This window comes from Balaenoptera acutorostrata, chromosome 4, assembly GCF_949987535.1.
Source record: "Balaenoptera acutorostrata chromosome 4, mBalAcu1.1, whole genome shotgun sequence".
Lineage (NCBI taxonomy): Eukaryota > Metazoa > Chordata > Mammalia > Artiodactyla > Balaenopteridae > Balaenoptera > Balaenoptera acutorostrata.
The window spans coordinates 56255902-56276579 of record NC_080067.1 but is presented as its reverse complement, the minus strand read 5'-3'; the positions used below and the strand labels follow the sequence as shown (position 1 = coordinate 56276579).

Here is a 20678-nt window from a genome sequence, read left to right as displayed (position 1 = left end):
ACCACAGCTGGCCTCAAGCAAAACTGAAAAGTAGCATCATTTGTTTTTTAAGCTCTGTTTCTTTTCTCCAAATCAGGAAAAGGGAGATGATGAGCTGCAAATGAACGATAATTACCTTTGTGGTAGTAACATACACAAAGAAAATGTCCCAAGATTTAAAATGTAAGCAGTTAGGGCTTCCCTGGTGGCACAGCGGTTAAGAATCCACCTGCCAATTCAGGGGACACGGGTTCGAGCCCTGGTCCGGGAAGATCCCACATGCTGCGGAACAACTAAGGCCGTGAGCCATGACTACTGAACCTGCGCTCTAGAGCACACGAGCCACAACTACTGAAGCCCACACGCCTAGAGCCTGTGCTCCACAACAAGAGAAGCCAACGCACCGCAATGAAGAGTAGCCCCCTCTCGCCACAACTAGAGAAAGCCAGCGTGCAGCAGCGAAGACCCAACACAGCCAAAAATAAGTAAAATAAGTAAATTTTTTTTAAAAAGCAGCTTAGAAATTTCAAAACAAAAAAAAAATGTGAGCAGTTAAACAGGAAGGTCCTAGAAGATAATGGGAAAGCACTGACTGACTCACCTGTTCACATGTCCGACCTGAAGCCTGAATCCAAAGCTGGCAGGAAAAGAACACATAAGACCAGGGAGCCTCCAAGGGTACTTATACACTAGGTCAAGGCAAAAGGACATCCAGATTTTAGAGATGGGGAAAAACTGAGGCTTAAAGAGGATCAGTAACTTGTCTAAAGTCACAAAACTACAAAATGACTGAGCCAGCACTAGAATCCAGCCCTGCCTGACCAAAACGCATGCTTTTCTCTTCTACCGCACATTGTCCCTTCCCCGCCTCCCCAGTAGGTGTGGGTTTCGCAGAGTCAGTTCTCTATGGAGAGACTTCAATGAATGGTTACAAGGAGAGAATGCATTTAACTGGGTCAAAGGCATGTCCCCCAAACTGAGGACAAGTTCTCTTCTAGGAAATCTGTGCTCACTCCCTGAGGCAGAGCCCCTTACTCCCAATATGGCAGTTGGGTGGTAAGGAATTCATCCCTTAACTAACAACAAACAGTTGTTTTTATATTGGGCAGGATTTATTCTCATAAATTCGTTGTCAAGTCCTTGAATTCCCCTAGAAACCTCAGACAAACCAATAAGCTAACCACTTGATTATCACAATCACTAGATGCCATTTCTCATGGCCTAATAACAGGCATAAGAAAAATAAAAGACTACTCCTGAAAAGACTGGGTCTTAGGCATCTATGCTTCCCAAAAGTCACCTGTCATCAATAAAAACGATAGGAATGAATTAACAGGTAACCAAGGAAAGAGAAATAAGATAAACCAAAAAGAACATTTTTATGCACTGAAATCACACCAATGTCTGCTGAAAAATATATACATTTGACCTTGAACCCTCTGCACAGTTGGAAATCTGCATGTAACTTTACAGTTGGCCCTCCACATCCTCCGATTCAACCAACTGCAGATGGTGTAGTACTGTGATACATATTTAGTGAAAAAAAATCTGCATATAAGTGGACCCACACAGTTCAAACCTGTGCTGTTCAAGGGTAAACTGTACATTCAAATGAGTTCAATAACTGCATTTCAAATAAGTGTCCTTAGAAGAATTACTACTCTGCTCAGTTATAATGCAGCAAATATTAATGCTTGCCCAGAAAGGGTGAGGCATTCCTCCAGGCCACAAAATAGAGTCTTAAACAACACAAAGTTCTCCCTACCACAGGCTGACAAATGGAACTTGCATGGGATGGGAGTGGGGAATCACTTAAATAAAAATAAAACATTTACAGATAGTGGTAAGGGCTATAAAGAAAATACAATGGCAGCTTGTAAGAAGTTATATATTTCTACTCCCTCTAATTGTATTCTGCCCTGAATAAAGAGATTCTATTACAAAAAGAGCTGTTTGCTAAGAATAAAAATATAGCATTAACTTAAATGGAAAAAATGCAAAATGTAATATAGATGGCCCAAACTAGGTTAAAAACCTCTTTTAAGAGAGCCACAAATGGCCAAGTCTAAAGTTTCAACTACTGTACTTTCAAGATAAAAACCAAAAACATTAAAGACCAAAATTCCATACAAGCGTAAGTGTAGTTTTTTCCCTGGCTAAGAGTAACGGCTACTGAATATCCTTGTGCATTTGGAGCAGCATTACATTTATTTAAATGAATTTTTTTTCATTTTATTAAATATATTTTCACAGAGTTGTTGAGTATCAAAAAGATACTTCCTCCTTTAGCTGAAAATTATATTCACCGAGAACAAATTTTCGTTCCTGTCATCAGTGTTTCAGGATCAATCCTTATTAAAAATGTCCACAATTTGAGGTAAAACCCCTTTCTACCCCTCAATTCCATCCACACACCCCATACCTCCAAGCTGGGCTCTGGCCACACTGATGGGGAATCAGCAACTTGGGCCACTTTTCACCTAATCAGCCCTACCTTGAATGTGTTTTGCACACTGAATCTTGCATGTCTTCCTTCATTTAGATCCAGCTATCTCATGTCTGGTTTTGATTGGCTGGGACATGATCCACACCGATGTGCTAATTAATGTCACACATCTCTGGTAAGCTGTGCAATAAAAACCTAAATATACAACTCTACTGTGGGAATCTCAAAGGCCAGTGAAGAAACATATTTAACTGCCTACATTCCCAATATTCTACTATTTTTAAAACCCATTTCAACGTTGGCCATGTCATTCATTGAACAGTTCTTCCCCACCTAAGACATAATCAAGAAATAATGTTCACGTGTTGGGCAAAAATTGTATTCCATATTTTTTTTATTGGAGTATAATTGCTTTACAATGTTGTGTTAGTGTATGCTGCACAATGAAGTGAATCAGCTATATGTATACACCCCACCCATCTAGGTCATCACAGACCACCGAGCTGAACTCCCTGTGTTTGTTTTAATTCACTCTTTATTCCTCAAGAAATGTAAGCTTTTCTTATAAACGTATTAACCATTTTGATAAACGTAAAAGGCCTCTTATGGTTTTCCAGCTTTTCTTTGCTCTTCTGATTGTGTTTATATTAACACATATTCAGGGATACATTTTTTAAAAATATTCTTATGAGTCTGTTGCTGAACTTCTTATTCCATTTCTGTGTTGATCTACTTCTATACTAGTACTATTCAAAAATAATTATTATGGATTATGATATGCTTTGGCATCTGGAAAGGCTTAGATATATTTATTGTTCTTCTTTAAGTTTTGATTATTCATATGCATTTTCTCTTTTAGATTATTTTAGAACACCCTGTCAAAGTCCATAAAAATTCATTTGAGAAAAGAAAAAAGAAAAAAAAGAAACAATGTGTCCATGAAGAATGTTCTCATCCCTATAACTGACAGAAAATCAGTTCCCAATATTTTGTCATTAAACATTCTAGAGTTAACTTTTCTTACTACTATACTTTCTTAATTGCTTAAAATTAACACTACTATTTGCCTTATATTTTATTCTCACTAACATAAAATTAGAAATGAATACAAATATGAAATGTTCTACGGTTTTGGAAGGATTTTGTGAAAGAGACCCCAGCCCTTCCCCACCACTTCACAGTATATTATCATCACTTATTCAGGCCTTGCCTTTGCATTGATTATATTAAACTTATTTAAATCAATACCTAATGCAATTATTGAAACCCTGATCATTCAACAAACATTTGCTGAGTAGTTACTATTGGCCAGGCACTTTATTAAGCACTGATGATTCTAAGATGAGAAAGATTTTGAAATCCTACCCGTTTATTGATGCACTAGTAGAAAATACAATGAACTATAATAAAAAATGATTATTTGCTATCAAGTGCTATGGAAACTGAAGAAATCATCAAGAAATCAGGAAAAGTTACAGTTGGGGGTGACAATTAAAGGGGGAATGAGAGGATAAGCAAAAGAACAATGACACAGCACATGCATGGAGGCCTGACCGGTATGGTACGTTTAGAATTCCAATGTGCTAGAGAATTCCAGTGTGGCCGTAATGGCATAAGCACGCAACAGAGGGGTAAAGGTGAGACTGCAGAGGCAGGCCGTGCCCACCTCAGAAAAGCCGTTGTTTGCCCCACTGGGAAGTCTGGACTTTATCCTGTGAGCAGAGTTTTCCAGTAGGAAAGCAACATTATTAAGATAACTCTGATAGTAGCGAGAAACTCAAACTGAGATGGGAGATACTGAACACATAGACACCAGCAAAGATATTAGTGAAACATCCACCTGTGACATAATTCAGGGGTTACACTGTTCTAAGAGTTTTCAAAAATAACCGATGGTTTAACCTTTAAATATGACCATCCAGGTCACAGGGTTTGCTGCTGAAGAGTTCTGCCCTCCCTCTCTATGAACACTGGGGCATCTCGGATTGCAGAGGTGTAGTAGTGTATGGCTCTCCCAGACATAATTACTTAACTTTTCCTACTTCCTGTCACTCTCTCTAATTCTGTTATCCAACTGTGATTCTGTCATTTCCATTTCCGCCCCTCCTATCACTGACAACTGATAGGCCTTCACAGTCAGTCCCTCTCTTGAGTCTCCACCTTTTCCTAGACCTTTTCTGTCCCTTATTTCTTCTCTTTGGTTTCTTGCTCTAAAAAGCTAACCCCCAAAGCACTCAGCAGCCAACCTAGCAGTCTTTTCCTTTACTTCTAGTCAACTCATCAATCCAACAGGGGACTATGTTGTCCACCTACTATGCTGTGGGTTGGTTTGCTGATCAAAAGGAAAGGAGGACTAACAGTAGGATTATTGGTAAACAAATATAATTATGAGTCAAAAGAGAATCTTTAGTTATTTTCAAGGGTCCCAAGTTAATCATATCCCCAAAACATCTACTTTCTGATTCCGAGGTAATCCCATTTCAGACTAGTTAATTCATTTTTTATATCTTTAAGTTATAGTTTGCCTTTTAGCATATCATACATACACAAAAAAAGTTTGAAAAAATAATTTAAGGACTCAGAATTGCAGATAAGAAAACAGCACAACCTACAACTTAATCATTAAATTTAAGATGAATCTTAACTACTTTTTAAGATTTCAAAAAATAAGTACATAATAGCACATATTTCTTCTACATGTTTGTCTTCCTGCCACACTATATGTTGCGATAAAATTAGATGGCGTTCAGGCCAGAGATGTCTTCAGGCCAGAGAAGTAACATCATATACAGTATGTAAATACTGAGTAATTAAGTCACTTTGTGCTAATCTCATTTTACTTGCAGTTCTTTTTTAACTAACAGTTTAAAAATCAACTAAGATACCAAAGATACACAGTGAGACGAGCAAATCAGACACATCACAGTTAAGTCCCGGCTCTGCCAGACAGGGCACTTAACCTTTCTAACCCTGCACTTCCTCCTCTGAAAAGAGAGATAAACACCTACCTTATGTGTGTGCTCTGAGGAAGAGAGCAACCCCAGTGCAGCCCTGGTAGAAGGTCTTATACATAGTATGTGATGAGTAAATAATTATTATTAATACTTCTTTTTCTTCAAATTTCTACCAGTGACAAGTCTCTCAGTTAAGGAAAAATATGGCCTCTAATAAGAAAGTCTAAAGAAAAAATTTTACCAAAACTACCACGTTTCATGTTCTCAGTAAAATCTAAAACCAGCCAATTCTCACCTCTGACCAGATTTTCTGTTTGAGAAACATTCTGGCTTTCCTTAAAGGATCACCTCCCAACTCATTCACATTCTGGTGTCTGTTCAGCTTCCGTGGATCCCGGCAACAATAGTGACTTTGGAATCCATTCACAGAAGTTCTGAAATCTAAGCCTTTTATATCCACAAAATGGTTTGAACTACTTGGAACTGCTTCTAATTAAGATTATCATAATGAAAGTCAGCAATAAAATGTAACAAAGTAACACCACGGTATGTGGAGATTTCCTATTAAGCACCCAGAACTCCAGAAGAGGATCCTTTTCCGACCTATAAGTTGCCTTCTCAAAGCACACAGGAAGAATTAAACCAGGCCAGATTCTCTAAGAAGCATCAGGCAACGGCCTTTTTAAACACTTAAGCAACTAGTTTGAAAAGTTATCCACCATTCAATCCAGGAAAACATAATTATACAGCTGGATACTTAAGACCATTAAAAAATTTAAAGAAACTATCCAGATTGAAGATTTCAAGGCAAACAGACTGAAAATGCTCTTCAAAAATGTAGTACTTTAAGATTTTCCTTTCTAGATTTTAGTACCAGAGCATCGTAAGCAGCTGTTGGAAAGCCTGATGCACTTACACTCAGTCTTGGAAGAAGGACATCCCTGAGTGCATCACATACCGACTTGCACAAATGAACAGATTATTCCGATTCTTCCCTCATCCTGCACCAAGTCCAAATTCAGGACTGACACTAGGCTCTGCAGACAGCAAAGGAAAAATGTGACAACAATTTTCCAGCCAGCCCCTCCCTCCTCCTCGCACGCCCTCAGCACACACAAGCACACAGCAGATTCTATGCACGTCTCTAACTCGGGCCAGTTTATGCACCATGACATCAGTGCAGTACAATGAGCCAAGTTTAAACTCCATCTGGGACAAATAATGTCCAGGCACACTGTGACTTCTTTTGTTTATATACACTGACTAAATATGTCTTGGTGGTAAATGAACTTAAGATTTATTTCCCAAGGCCTCCAAACAATATTCTGCACCCCTGAAGCACCTCCCTGCTTCCAGTTCTCTTTCCAAGGCTACGCGTAAGTGATCTTTAACAGAACACATGATTTTGAAACATATAATTAACATCTTGAGGAGAGTCAAAGTCCAAGCAGCCCTTCATCAATCTAAAACAAAGAAAATGAGGAACTCACTAGCAAAGGGGTGTGGCCTCATGGCACAAATACTGCATGACACCTAATTTTGTATTCCCCCTGAGAACAGGAATGAGCAGAGGTGAGACACTTCAGAAATGCTCATGGAATTATTTCTCTTCGACAGATAAACTTAGATTTTTTTTTTTTGGCATTACTTAAGAGAAATAATTATAAATTCAGAAATGAAAAAAAAATCTAATAGGTTCAAGTCTTACAATAAGTTTTTAGATTTCTTAAAACACAAAAACTGTGCCTCTGGGGTGATGTAAGTTTTGAATGGAAATGAAAGGTGGGGTTTGGGAGGAAAAGAAGGCAGACAAAAGCCGCTCTCCTTACCCCCAGAGTCCCAAGGACGAGGAACCCCTGATGCCCTTCTCTAGTCACCACCATCTCTCAGCAGCTGCTGTCCCCAAAGGGAACTGCTCCCCTACGGCTAACCTCAGGGAAAGAACCATTCCCTAGGGAAAGAAAGGGAGCTACTCTGATGGCCTGGGCCTGAAACCCAACCTCTCCTCCAAACTCAGCCGCTGCCTCGAGGCTTCAGGCACGGTCACTACGGCTTGGTCCACAATTCTGAGAAGCTGCAGAGCCAGAATCACTGCCATCTTCCAGAGTTGATATGAAGATCATATAAGGTAACAGTAGGAATACTCTTCTTTGTAAACTTTACAATTTACTACTGTGCAAAACCCAGTCCCATGTCTCTCCTGACTGTTTACCTGAACAAAACAATGGATATATGCCTAATCCAAGCAACTCCACCCTTCCTGGAAGGTAGGACATAAGTGCATTCAAATCCCAGTCCTGGGATTGCCAGCTGTAAAGTACTTAACCTTTCTCACCTGTGGTTCTGTCTGTAAAAATGATCACTACCTTACAAGGTGTATGTTCACTGGAAGAAATGATGTATAGAAGTGCTTAGTACCATTCTTAGCACATCATAAGCCCTCAAATAGTTACTATTCATTCCTTCCACCACACAGGGAACAAAGAAATGAAAATATCAAATAAAAGCCATTCTTGGGGACTTCCCTGGCAGTCCAGTGGTTGGGACTCGGCGCCGTAGCCTAGGTTCAGTCCCTGGCCAAGGAACTAAGATCTGCAAGCCGTGAGGTGCAGCCAAAAAAAGAGAGCGAGAGAAAAAAAAAAGCCATTCTTTCCAATAATTTAACAAATAACCACTCAACTAAAAGTTGAGCATAAAATTGAGACTAGAAGCCTTCTGGTGATCAGCAAGCTTAAAAAGTAACTTTTATTTTGGTTGTGTTGGGTCTTCGTTGCTGCGCGTGGGCCTTCTCTAGTTGTGGCTACTCTTCGTTGTAGAGCACGGGCTCTAGGCACACGGGCTTCAGTAGTTGTGGCTCGCGGGCTCTAGAGCGCAGGCGCAGTAGTTGCAGTGCACGGGCCCAGTTGCTCCGCGGCATGTGGGATCTTCCCAGACCAGGGATCAAACCCGTGTCCCCTGCACTGGCAGGCGGATTCTTAACCACTGCTCCACCAGGGAAGTCCAAAAGTAACATTTAAGTCTGAGGCAAATGCCAAAAATTAGGTTAGACACTTGGCATTCTTTCAATGTCCAAAAATCTGACCTTTAATATATCATTTACATTGTTACGACACTAGAACCTCTGGAATATTACACAACATTTTAGCCTACACTTCCCCCGTGATTTTAGAATAACTGTTAGAAAATGAGCCACTGCTTCCCTCCAAAGAAAAAGCATACACCAGTTGTGATGTCTATCTTCAAGTCTCTCTAATGGAGGCTGTTTAAAGTTCCAAGGCAACTTGAAGCAGCATGGTGTAGAGAGGCAGTCAATTAAAAAGTGGGAAGATTCTCAGGGCCTTACCGGGAGTAACCACTTGAAAAATAAGAAAACAAGAAAAGAGAAAGTCTGAGAAGTAAATGGGATGTGAACACCCATCTATTAAAGGATTATGTGCTCTATCACCCAACTCCATCCTCAATTGATTTCCTGGGTCTTTAAAACGGATATTATTCACAGACAGGGTATATATAAGCCTAAGGTCTGACTTCTCAATGCAAACCTTATAAGAAAAATACAGATGCCATTCCTCTGTAATTCATATAATATATATTTGTATTTAAATTACACTTATTTTCAGTCATGACTAAAGTCACCAAATAAATTATAAAGAAACAGCCATTCTATAAGGATGCTTTTTATATAGCCTTTTGCCAAGGTGATGAGAATTAAGATGAGTTATAAATAGATACATGCTGTCAATGCAAAACAAGTCAGAAAAGATAAATGAGCTGCAAAACTCTGGCCAATTTAGCTACCAAACAACATCACTAACTAAAGCACATGCTTCAATGTGTCACAGGTTCCCTCATGAACTAGACGGACAACTCAATATTCCAGTATATGTAAAGACCAAAGAAACTTCTATCCAAGTAACATGCCTCAGTGTGGAATTTTTCTAACTACTTAGAAAAACACAAGAATATTTTAACAACTCCTTCTAAAAATTAGAAGTCATGAAACACAGCTAGATAACAACACAAGTCCATTTCTCTACACAGCTAAGGTTTATTAGCTCAGAAGAATTGATTTCCACTTTTAAAAAACACAAATGACCCTTGAAAAATGCAGGGCTAAGGGGCACCGACCCTCCACGCAGTCAAAAGTCCGACTGTAACTCATAGTCGGCCCTCTGCATTAGCAGGTCCTTGGTATCCTCAGTTGCACATCTGTGGACTCAACCAATGGTGGATGGTGTAGTTCTATAATACTTACTACTGAAAAATATAAGTAAGTGTATAAGTGGACCTATGCAGTCAAATCCGTGTTGTTCAAGGGTCAAGTGTGATAGGAATGGAACCTTTTGCTGATATAAATACTCTCTAGTCAACCTGCCCCCCAAAACTAGTCCAAGTACCCCCAACTTTCTGCTATCTCCACTTAACTAGTTGCCTAGTTATTTGCAAAGCAGAAACCCTTGGCAAAGAAATTTTCTAAATGCAGACTGTCCATTTTATCCAAATGCACATCTACTATACCGCAAGGGGCAGGGAATGGGCAATAAAGAATGGATCCAGGTCAAATTATTCTAGTTAACGGTTGTACTAAACACATGCTGCACATAAAACAGGCTTCCTCTCAGCAATGATCTATCTGACGGTCACCTGCTAAAGAAAAAGGCCCAGGGCTGAGAAGCAATACCAATGTAGGCATGAACACTAAAGTGGCACTGAACTGTTTCTTCTGGAGGTCCACCAGAGTACAGCTGCAATTTAGTGTAACAGCAGAGCTGGCTGGAAAATTACTAGGCCGCTTCAGCAGCGGGCTCCTCAGCAGGCTGTTTATTTTTTGCATCTGCATTTGGAACTTAGAGATTAATGTTACTAATTTTATGCAGCTTGCTCACTACTATCCTGTTTGGGATGTAACGTATCTAATTGCTATATAGTCATATTTTTAAGTCAATCATTTGGACAAAAAAAAAAAAAGTCTGCCAACATGAAAACAATTATGTATAAGCAAAACATATGTCTTAACACATTCTGGATGGAGAATAGTCCCATCTTTTCTTCCTGTGTGTGTGTGTGTGCATATATATTATTTTTACTGCACTATAAGACACATCAATGGCTATCATATCACATTCAAGATGACAAATATACATTTTCAAAAAAAAAATTGAGAATTCGAGATTGGAAATCTACTATTAAATTTAATCTTATTCAAAGAGAAAGTCAATATAGAAATGACTTAAATAAAAACATCTTGTCTAGGTAGTACCAGGGAAATTTTACTGAAATAGAATAAAAAAATTCTGTTTCAATAAGTACCTAACGAAAACTCAATTCTTGGAGACTGTAAAAAAGATTGTAAATGCAAGTATTTGCATCTCTATCCCCTGGAACGCTGATACCTTGCATCTCTGTTTAATGTCCCCTAACTAGTGTATAAACAGTAAAACCAAGGCGCCTGGTCATTTCTTCTGCCCTTCTTACGCTTTGAGGAGTGCTCAGTGTGGCACTGATTGGGGATTCAAATACTGTTCACTGAAAAGCAGAGGCCAAAACAACCAATACCTGGGTCCTAAGTTGTAAGACATATAATTGAAACCCTTCTACAAAGCTATACGAACCACAGCCCACACTAGTTCATTTTACAAGTCATAAGTAGAAAAGTAAGAGACTTAAAATCACTTCATCAGTATGATACACAATGAATGTGCCTGAAAAATCTTAAATATTTTTGCTATATTTAAAACCCAGTATGTGTAAGCACAGGAAGAAATTTCAAAGGTAAAAAAAGTTAACAATCCCCAGGTTGCAAGTTCAGATGACCCCAGAGCCCAGGCAGGTCTGGAAATTGAGTGACGTGGACAGGGTGGGGCCTGGGGACGACACTCCCCATCCAAAGCGGGCAGCTGCTGCTTTGTGCCAGTCAACTGCTGCCAGCCCAGTTATCAGATCTTCTGGGTGTTCAACATAAAGATCCAGAATTTTGTGTCAATCTTCCCATTTTTAAAGGTTGGCACCTAATTATTTTTTGTTAACTATAAAGATTTTTTTTTTTTAATGCCTGTATGACAAATGCAATAGGTAGCCAGTTTTCAAGCCCTGGTTTAGATGAATTAGATTTGTTCATTTCATTCATCCTTCATCCACTGTGAAGCACTTACTGAATGCCACCCTCAGACGCCAGGCACAGCGTGGACAAGAGACACATAGCCCCTGCTCCCCTGGAGTTTAGAGTGCAACCAGACAGTCAAACATTGCAATAAGTTGAAAACAATCATAATGTGAAAACCACCATAGCGTTTTAAATTGCTGTTATTTTGCAGTGCAACCTTGCCACGCCTGTGTTTTTCCTTAATCCTCTCCTTTTTGAAGGCAGCTCCCATTTGAAGGATACTGACTGCGTCTTGTATCTTATTATTATTGCCTTCGGCTAATTAAATTCTGAAGTGTCCCTCAACCCAGACAGCTCAGAGCTGTCGTAATTATATGTCATGTGTCGTAATTATTGTGGGTGCCACATATAACACCACCCTCTGCATGGCATCAACATTTTCCTTTATGAGACAGAGATTATGCATAGGCTATGCCTTTTAGGAAGCCTGTGTAGGGAGTAGAATTGGCAAACCTAAGGCAGAGAGGTAAAATCAGACCACAGACCTGGATAAACTCACTTCACTTTTTTACAGTTAAAAGGAAGCCCTCAGAAACGGGGCTGGCCGCCTGTGCTGCTGGAAAGCAGCTTTGGTGAAGGGGTACTCAGGATCTGCACTTCTGCAGAATCGGTAATTGTGAGGAATAGACATCAAGAGGCCACGGGTGGGTCGCCAGGCTGGATGCATCACAGGACAGACAGAGTCTCTAGAAAGAATACTGAAGAGCAAAGTTTCCAGAAAAGAGACTTAGATACGGTCTGCTTGGGGTGCCACTAATATTAGCTCCTCACTGACTATACTATCCCTACACAGTATTTACATTTCATAAAACAGAAACTGATTATATGATATGCAAAGCTTGAATAACTTCCAGCAAGGTCTCAGTTCAGGCTCAGCCTCCCCACAGACACCTTTCCCTGCCTGGTCTCTGTTTTCCTGCCCGCCTATCCCGTTCCCTGATCCACCCCTCCTCTGCGCTCCCAAGGCACTGATACATTCTGCAATCCAAGCACCTCTCCTGTGGTTCTACACATGTATAAATACAGTCTTTTTTCTTTCTTTTTTTTTTTTTTTTGGTAAACCACATTTTGCTCCCTAACTACACTGCTCATTCCTTTAGGGCAAAAACAGTGTCTTATTCAGGTCTGTGTCACCAACACCTAATACAGTCCTGCACAGAAGACGTATGACAAATGCTTATTAAAATGAACAAAGTCACTCCTTAATTCAGTCATAAATCTTACCCTCTCAGTCCTTCTTTCCACCCCAATCTCAAAGAAGAGAGCTGACAATCTTTACACAACAGGCCTTATAAGTTCGAGTAGTAGAGAGAACGCGGACAGCAGTTTGCAATAATAATTTTCTTTAAATATTTGCACAAGTTACACATCTCTCATATACTGTGATGCTGAAGAGTCTGACCAAAACTGAGCTTCCCCATACTTGGTTTCCCAAACCCAACATTTGACCAGCCTAACTTTTTCTACTTTCTAGCTCAAGCCCCAGCTTCTAAATAGGATTCTATCATAAAGGGAGATGTTATCTAATGTTATTCAGCAATAATATTTTAACAGCCAGTCCCATTCTCATTTGAATATCCTTCTTTTTCCTGGACAAGGCCCCTAAGAGCCGTTTATTCATTTTTCTACACTATACTGATTGTAAACCTCTTTCTGGGTCCCCCTGACACAGTGGCCGTCAGTATGTTTGAAGAGTAAACCTGTGTGGTGAGAGGATTTGAACTACTGAATGCAAGAAGGGAGCCGTCAGGGGAAAAGTTATTAAGAAGATATCAACCAGAACAGAAAAGGTCACTGGATTAGGAGGAGAAGTACATTTGCTGTAAAAGACGTGCTGATGACGAGCACCATCTGAACGTGGAAAGTTTTAATGTGTTTAATGTGCTGTCTGGAAATGTGTACTCAAAAGAATGATCCAGGAAAACTCTGGCTGTGTATTCTGTCTAGGGAAACAAAGGCTTTCAGAAAGAAGAAACAAAAGGGAAAAAAAAACCTCACTCCCAATAAAACGACGTGCTAAATGCTGATCAACCGAAACAGGCTAAAGTTAAGACAATTGGACACAACTGAGGTAACTTTAACCTCCTGTCTTCCAGGGCACACATGTTACCAGGCTATCCCAGAAACAGTTTTCTATTTACATTTAAGGAGATCTACTTCCTGAAGAAGAGGCATTAAGAATACTCATTAGCAATTAATATTCAGGAAGCTTAAAAGAAAAAAGAAAAGCAAGACATAAGAAATAAAAAATGACAAAACATTTGCTAGGTGCTCTCTGTGTGCTAAATGCTAGTCAGAACAAAGAGGCGCCTAACTCTCTCCCCACCCCACTGACCTAATGAATACATATGTGAGAAGTGTCACTAAGAATATAAAGTGGCATACCACCATCACGTAGGTTATAAGTGTCACAGATTAAATTAGCAAATCACTAAATTCTAGGTGAACACTCTGTTCTTAACCTAATAGTTTCTTTAACTGGTGGCTGCTCTAATTCCTCTTCAGAGATTATTGAAATATGAAACCAATAGAACAAGTTGGAAATTGGGCTGATGCTTACTCGTTCATGCTCAAAACCAGCTGCTACTTCTTAAAATCTCTAAGATGTGCTAAAAGTACTTAACAAAGATAGTTCAATTAATATACCATTAGGTTCTAAAATGTTTCAGAATATTAGGTTCTGAAATGTAACGTATGAAATGCCAATATTTTGATTACTGAAGGGCATTCACTGTAATTTATACAGCCACACACAAAAGCTCAGGTGGAAACATGACTTTTATAACCCAAGAATAGTATGTGGTTAGGCATATTAAGGGAAGCAAACTTTATTTAGCTATGTTGACCTATTTAAAGGTAGAAGAAATTATAGTGAAAGAAGCAGAAGCACTTTATTTAGAAAACAATAGTTAAAAATAAAGCTGTTCAATTTCACTCCTAGGTATATATGAGAGAAACGAAAACACACATCAACACAAAAATCTGCACACAAACATTCATAGTAGCATTGTTCATAATAGCCAAAAAGAGTAGAAACAATCCAAATGTCCATCAACTGATGAATGGATAAATAAAATGTAGTATTATTCATACACTAGAATATTATTAGGCAATAAAAAAGGTATGAAGTACAAGCATACCTCGTTTCATTGAGCTTTTTTGCTTTATTGTGCTTTGCAGATAATTGTGTGCTTTACAAATTGGTTTAACATGGCAACTCTGTGTGGAGTAAGTCAATCAGCATCATTTTTCCAGTAGTATTTGCTCACTTCCGGTCTCTGCGTCACATTTTGGTAGTTCTTGCAAAATTTCAAACTTTTTCATTATTATTATATTTGTTATGGTGATCTGCAATCAGTGATCTTTGATGTTACTATTACAAAAAGATTACGACTCACTGTAGGCTCAGATGGTTAGCATTTTTTAGCAATAAAATATTTTTAAATTAAGGTATGTACAATTTTTTAGACACGCTATTGCACACTTAAGAGACTACAGTATAGTGTAAACAGAACTTTTACATGCACTGAGAAACCAAAAAATTCCCATGCCTCACTGTATTGCAATATTCACTTTACTGCGGTGGCTTGGAACTGACCCCACAATATCTCCGAGGTATGCCTGTACTGATAAATGCTACAACATGGGCGAACCTTAAAAACATTACGCTAAGTGAGAGAAGGCAGACATAGAAGACCACATATTGTATGATTTCATTTATATGAATGTCCATAATGGGCAAATTATCTACGGAGACAGAAAGTAGATGAGTGGTTGCCTAGGAATAGGGGAGAGAAGGGAATGGAGAGTGACTGCTAAAGGGTTTCTTTTCAGGGTGATAAAAATGTTCTAAGATTAATGGTAGTCTTGGTTGCACAATTCTGTGAATATAATCAATTTCGTCGAATTGTAAACTTTAAATAAGTGAATTACATGGCATGTGGATTATATCTCAATAAAGCTGTTAAGTAAGTTCCTTCTATCCACCTTGTGTATTTGTTATTGTTATTCTTGTTCATTTTTTAGTTGATAATATACTTTAAATCTTCATTCATTCATAATGAGGACGGCTTTTCATTTTAAGAAAAGAATCATCCTTTTCCTGCTACCTACATAAAATGACAAAACAAGGTTTCAAACTTAACATGACTTCGGATAATGAAAATTAACAGTGTTTCTTATTTAGAGAGCCAGAACGGAGCAGAGAATCTTGCCAAGAACTCGTCCTAATTAAATCCAGAAACCAACAGGACAGAAATCAGGAGGATGAAGGCTGTGGGGACTGAAGAGCTTTCTCCTAACTGTGGTGGTTCTTTTGCATATATAGAAATAATTAGAATGCCCTCGGCACAGCTGCAATGTATTAAGAGTTGTAAACACATACAAGGTAAGCTTCACCTACACACTCCTAACAGAAATGTAGAGGCGGACCCTATAGCCAGAGGGCCGCTCTCTTCAACGGTATAATTTGGGAAGTGGCTCACCACTTTTTTGGCCTCACCATAAGTGCCTCTCCCTTAAAACGTCACCCCAGGGGTCTGCCGGGACAGTGCCTGCAATGTCCATCATTGAAGTCAGCCCTGTGCCTCCAAATGGTCCTTGTTAAAAAGTATTGCCTCAAGGGACAGCATGGTCAAAGCCTCCTGATCCTTTCACACAAACCCACCTGAGCATCACACCCCACGTGCTCTTAAGAGCAAGCAGCAAACAACAGCAGGCGCCCCAGACAAGCACTCAAAACTCTTGCAGCCCGACTCTCGGATCCTCACTCCTGGTCCTTGTTCTTTTTGGTGACCCCCCCATCCCTCCCCCTCCCCCACCTCCTCTCTGGTATTTCTCCATTATTTTGGTTTTGCCTGCTCCTTAGCCCAGGTTCCACACACAGGCCCTGGGGACTCTACCACACTTAACTCTGCCAAAACTAAACGTTAGGACCCAAAGGAAAAAGTGAAGGCTTGAGTGAATGAGGGAGACACAGAATGGGGACTCTGGGGGCAGAAAGAGGCAAAAAGAAATGTCAGGCACATAGGCCACTGCCTCATCTAAGCCACGGTGACGACATCAAGGCATGATAAATCCTGGGCCATTCCTGCTGAGAGGAATATTTCAAACACACTCTGCCCAGTTAACAACTGTGCCCCATTAAGGGAAACTTAGGGTTAATGCCAGTCAACAGCTTGGCCCACATAACCTAAATGCCTAAATGTCAATGCTTCTAGCACAATCAAACATATTTGCGAATTAGAAAGACTGAAACATTCCCTTCCGATGAGATTTGTTTAGAGTAAGTGTACCCTAGTCTGAGAAAGCTCGATGTTTGTGATTGTTTATAAAACAAATTAACAAATCTTCCCATTTCTTGGCTTTATAGAAACCTTCTCAGGCGAAATCAAAATGTGATTTTATCAACCAAAATTATTAAGCAGCTTCTACTTAAGAGCTGAGGTAGATCTACAGAGTAGGAAACACCACAAGGCTTTCTGAGGAAATCCAGTCTTTTCAGTCACTGGTCATTTCTGGGAGCAAAGGAGTTTATTTCTGAAGAAAAAACTGGAAAATTCTAAGGGCTCTGTATGCTGGCTTATAAAAGTACAAAAGGCTACTCTATGCAAAATGAATTATAGAAATGAGGGAGAAATCAAAACACAAAAATGGTGCACAGCTACATGGATGGGTAGTCTCAGGTCTCCCAGGTACATATGCAAAATGGAACCAGGTGACAACATCTGAAAGACCTGCATTGTTTTCCAAGTTTAGTCATATTTGAATACCTTGTCCCTGCTTTTTTTTTTTTTTTTTTTTGGCCTCACCATGAGGCATGAGGGATCTTAGTTCCCCAACCAGTGATCGAACCCGTACCCCCTGCAGTGGAAGCTCCAAGTCTTAACCACTGGACCGCCAGGGAAGTCCCAACTTGCCCTTTTTTTTTTTTTTTTTAAATTAGTGAAAATAAAGGAGACCAAACACCGCATCTTGAAACTATTCATGGCACTTTGAGACCTCCCCATGAGTGGCTGGAGCAGAGCAGTGGGAGAATGATGGAGAGAGGCAAGCACTAACCACAGAAGGTGGACTGGCCATGGTACTGCGCTCAGAGTTTATCTCGGGCGAACAGGACAGCTCTGAGCAGGGCAGTGACATGGTACGTTTATGTTTTTAGCAGACTGCTGTGTGGCAAATGCTTTCTGGTAGAGCAAAAGTAAAAGCAGCGAGACCAGTGAGAAGAACTGTCCTACCCTGGTGAGAGGTGTTGGCTTAGAGTCCAGGAGTGGTCACGGAAATGAAGTGGACATGGCAAAGTATGGTTTCAGCAATGTTCCTGAGATAAGGCCAACAGGACTTGCTGACAGATTGGAATAGAAAGATGACAAGAAACAAGTGGAGACTCTGGAGATGAAGAGTAATAGAGGCAAGGAAGCAGAGGCTCTATTTAGAGAAGTACTGCTGTAAAGGGGAGCAGAGATACAAGATGGTAACTGGGAGAATGTGGAGTCAAGGGAGGGGGCTTGTTTCTGTTGGGTGGACGAGAGGTATAGCTATTTGTGCGTTTAAGATAAAAGATACTACAGTAGGTGGGTGGAAATGAGCCAAGAGAGAGAATCAGGAGTCAGGAAGAGAGATACTTGCATCAGTGGCAAGAAGGGAGAAAATTTATTCAACTGACAAACATTTATTGAGCACCTATTAGATATTCTTTGTTCTTAAGAGGTTCACAGTCTAATGCAGGAGAAAGTGATATATATAAACTATTAAGCAGCAAAGCAATATCCAACAGAGGTATATACAAAGTATTAATGTACTATGATGGATAAAGAGTGTTAATGTACTATGACAGATGGGGGGTGGGGAAGAGCAACATACTGACATCAAATAAATGGCCAATTAACTTCTCTGAATTATTAATATATTTTGCATAAATATTTTTCAAGCGACTGCTCCCAATTCTACTTTTGATAAAACGAAGTCTTCTACTTTTGTGCTTCTAAAGAGCTACACAAGTATAAAAAACTGGCATTTATTTAGTATAAGACTGAGGGAACCCAGTTTTAGTAGTCAATTAAAAATTTAAATAATGTTATCAGCGACAATACTTGTCTCTAATAATTTTTAAAGTTTTACTTACCATTTAAATTTTTTCCCAAGTGCTACAGGAATGCACTCAGGAATAACTTTTCAACTCTGTAATGTTAAGTAACTAGTGGCAAAGGAGTTTTTATAGAAAACAAGTACCATCATTTTCTGGGCAGCAGGCTCTACATTTGGAAGGACTGCTCCAGGAGCCAGGGTGGGTTCACACAGACCTGTGCCTCTTGTCGGGGCCAGTCACCCACTGTGTGAGATAAAAACCCGATCCACCCTCTGGGCATCCTGCTCGGGCCATCCTGCTCTGACCAATCAGGCAAACCAGTCAAGCACAATATATGACATGAGCAAACTGTATTTTATTCCAAAGACCTGTACATATTTTCAAAATGATCCATTTCAAAACTCAGACATTTGTTTTTGATGCTTCAAGAATACCAACTGGATTAGGTAAAGTTTGCTGTTCTCAAAAACTACAACTTCTGATATTTTAAATCATATAGTAATTCTACAACAAAAACACCTGACCTCTAGAGAACTACAAAGGTTCAAAATCACAGATCTTAAATCTCAAAATAAAACAATTTCTGGGTTAGCGGACTTCCCTGGTGGTCCTGTGGTTAAGACTTCGCCTTCCAAGGCAGGGGGTGCGGGTTCAATCCCCGGTTGGGGAGCTATGACCCCCACATGCCTTTTAGCCAAAAAACCAAAACAGAAAACAGAAGCAGTATTGTAACAAATTCAATAAAGACTTTAAAAATGGTCCACATCAAAAAAAACTTAAAAAAAAAAAAAAAACAATTTCTGGGTTAATGTTTCCCACTTAGACAAGCTGACTTAAATTCCCTTCTTACCGCACCTACCTGCTGAGCTGCATCTCCATTCACCAAGTGAGGCATCATGGCTACCTCTCCGTTCAGCAGTGGTGGCAGTTCCAGAGGGATCTGGTCGGTCATCATCATTGTGACATACATTCATGGAGGATTTCCCTCAACTGGCTTCCTGCAAGAAAATCACCATTTTTTTGAAAAGGACTCAAGACCACAAAAATTCACCTGTAACAAGTCAGCAATTTAAGTGCACCGTCATGAGGTCAGTCGAAACTCAAATTCTTCTAATCACAGTATTGTATTAAAAGGGGTGAAGCAAAACCCAGGAAATAGCCTGAATTAGGAGACCGCAAACCTGAGTCTCTAAGAAGCCAAGTGAACACAACCTCTAGTTCTCAGTTTCATTATTTAGCTATAAATTTTAAAAACTTATGAATAATAGTAAGTCCCCTAACCCCAAGGATCTTCCTCAGAATAAAATGAGATAACAATTTGAGAGGCTAAAAGTGTCAAACGAACACTGATCATACCATTATCTTTAAGGTAATTACAGAAAATAAGGCCAAAGAGAATGAGCTATAAGAAGTTTTTCTCAAAAAAAAAAAAGCAGTTAACAAAGCAAGTAAACAAAGGTTAACTGCCTACACTGCAGTTGTTGTGATTTCTGACCTTGCCATTAAATTGGTAATTAATCATGTTCTAATTATCTCTCTCCCGTCACCTCCTTGAATTGGATTTAACCTGTTGCATATTTACAGCTTTATCACTTCTGCATGTCTTGAGCTTTTCTGTACCTGAGTACCCATGGCACCTTGTACGGAATAAGGCGTAACGGCACATTCCACTGTTTCCACAGAATAAATGATTTTCATACAGGTATTCAAAACAACACCAAGCCCACTTTCATTCCATAATGGTACTTGCCACCGACATCTAGCTTTTCAATATAACAGCAGGAAAACAATGAATTCCTATTCAGAATTATAATGTTCTTTAAGAAGTATTTACGTATCCTTCAATTATGCCTAAAACTTTTTGTCACAAAAAGTTTAATAGCATGGACAAAGAAGAATAAACAAACACACACGCACACTATTTTAAGTCAGTTCAGAAAGAAACTGCCATGTGGTTCATTTTAAATTTTTTCTCATTCATAATAAAGTCCCCCAAAATTTCAAATTCAAGAGGATTTGGTAAATGAATCCTTTAATACTCAATACCCA

The 20678-nt window shown here is 39.4% G+C and overlaps 1 protein-coding gene across 4 annotated transcripts in view; it reads right to left on the bottom strand.

Annotated features, from left to right (window-relative positions):
• Positions 1–20678, bottom strand: part of FNDC3B (fibronectin type III domain containing 3B) — a 354599-nt gene that overhangs the window by 266618 nt on the left and 67303 nt on the right. For all 4 annotated transcript variants that reach the window (XM_057546030.1, XM_007197501.2, XM_057546029.1 and 1 more), the window contains one exon: positions 19489–19627. In XM_057546030.1, coding sequence (XP_057402013.1) covers positions 19489–19599 — 111 coding nt within the window. In that variant the 5' untranslated portion in view covers positions 19600–19627. The remainder of the gene's footprint in view (positions 1–19488; positions 19628–20678) is intronic.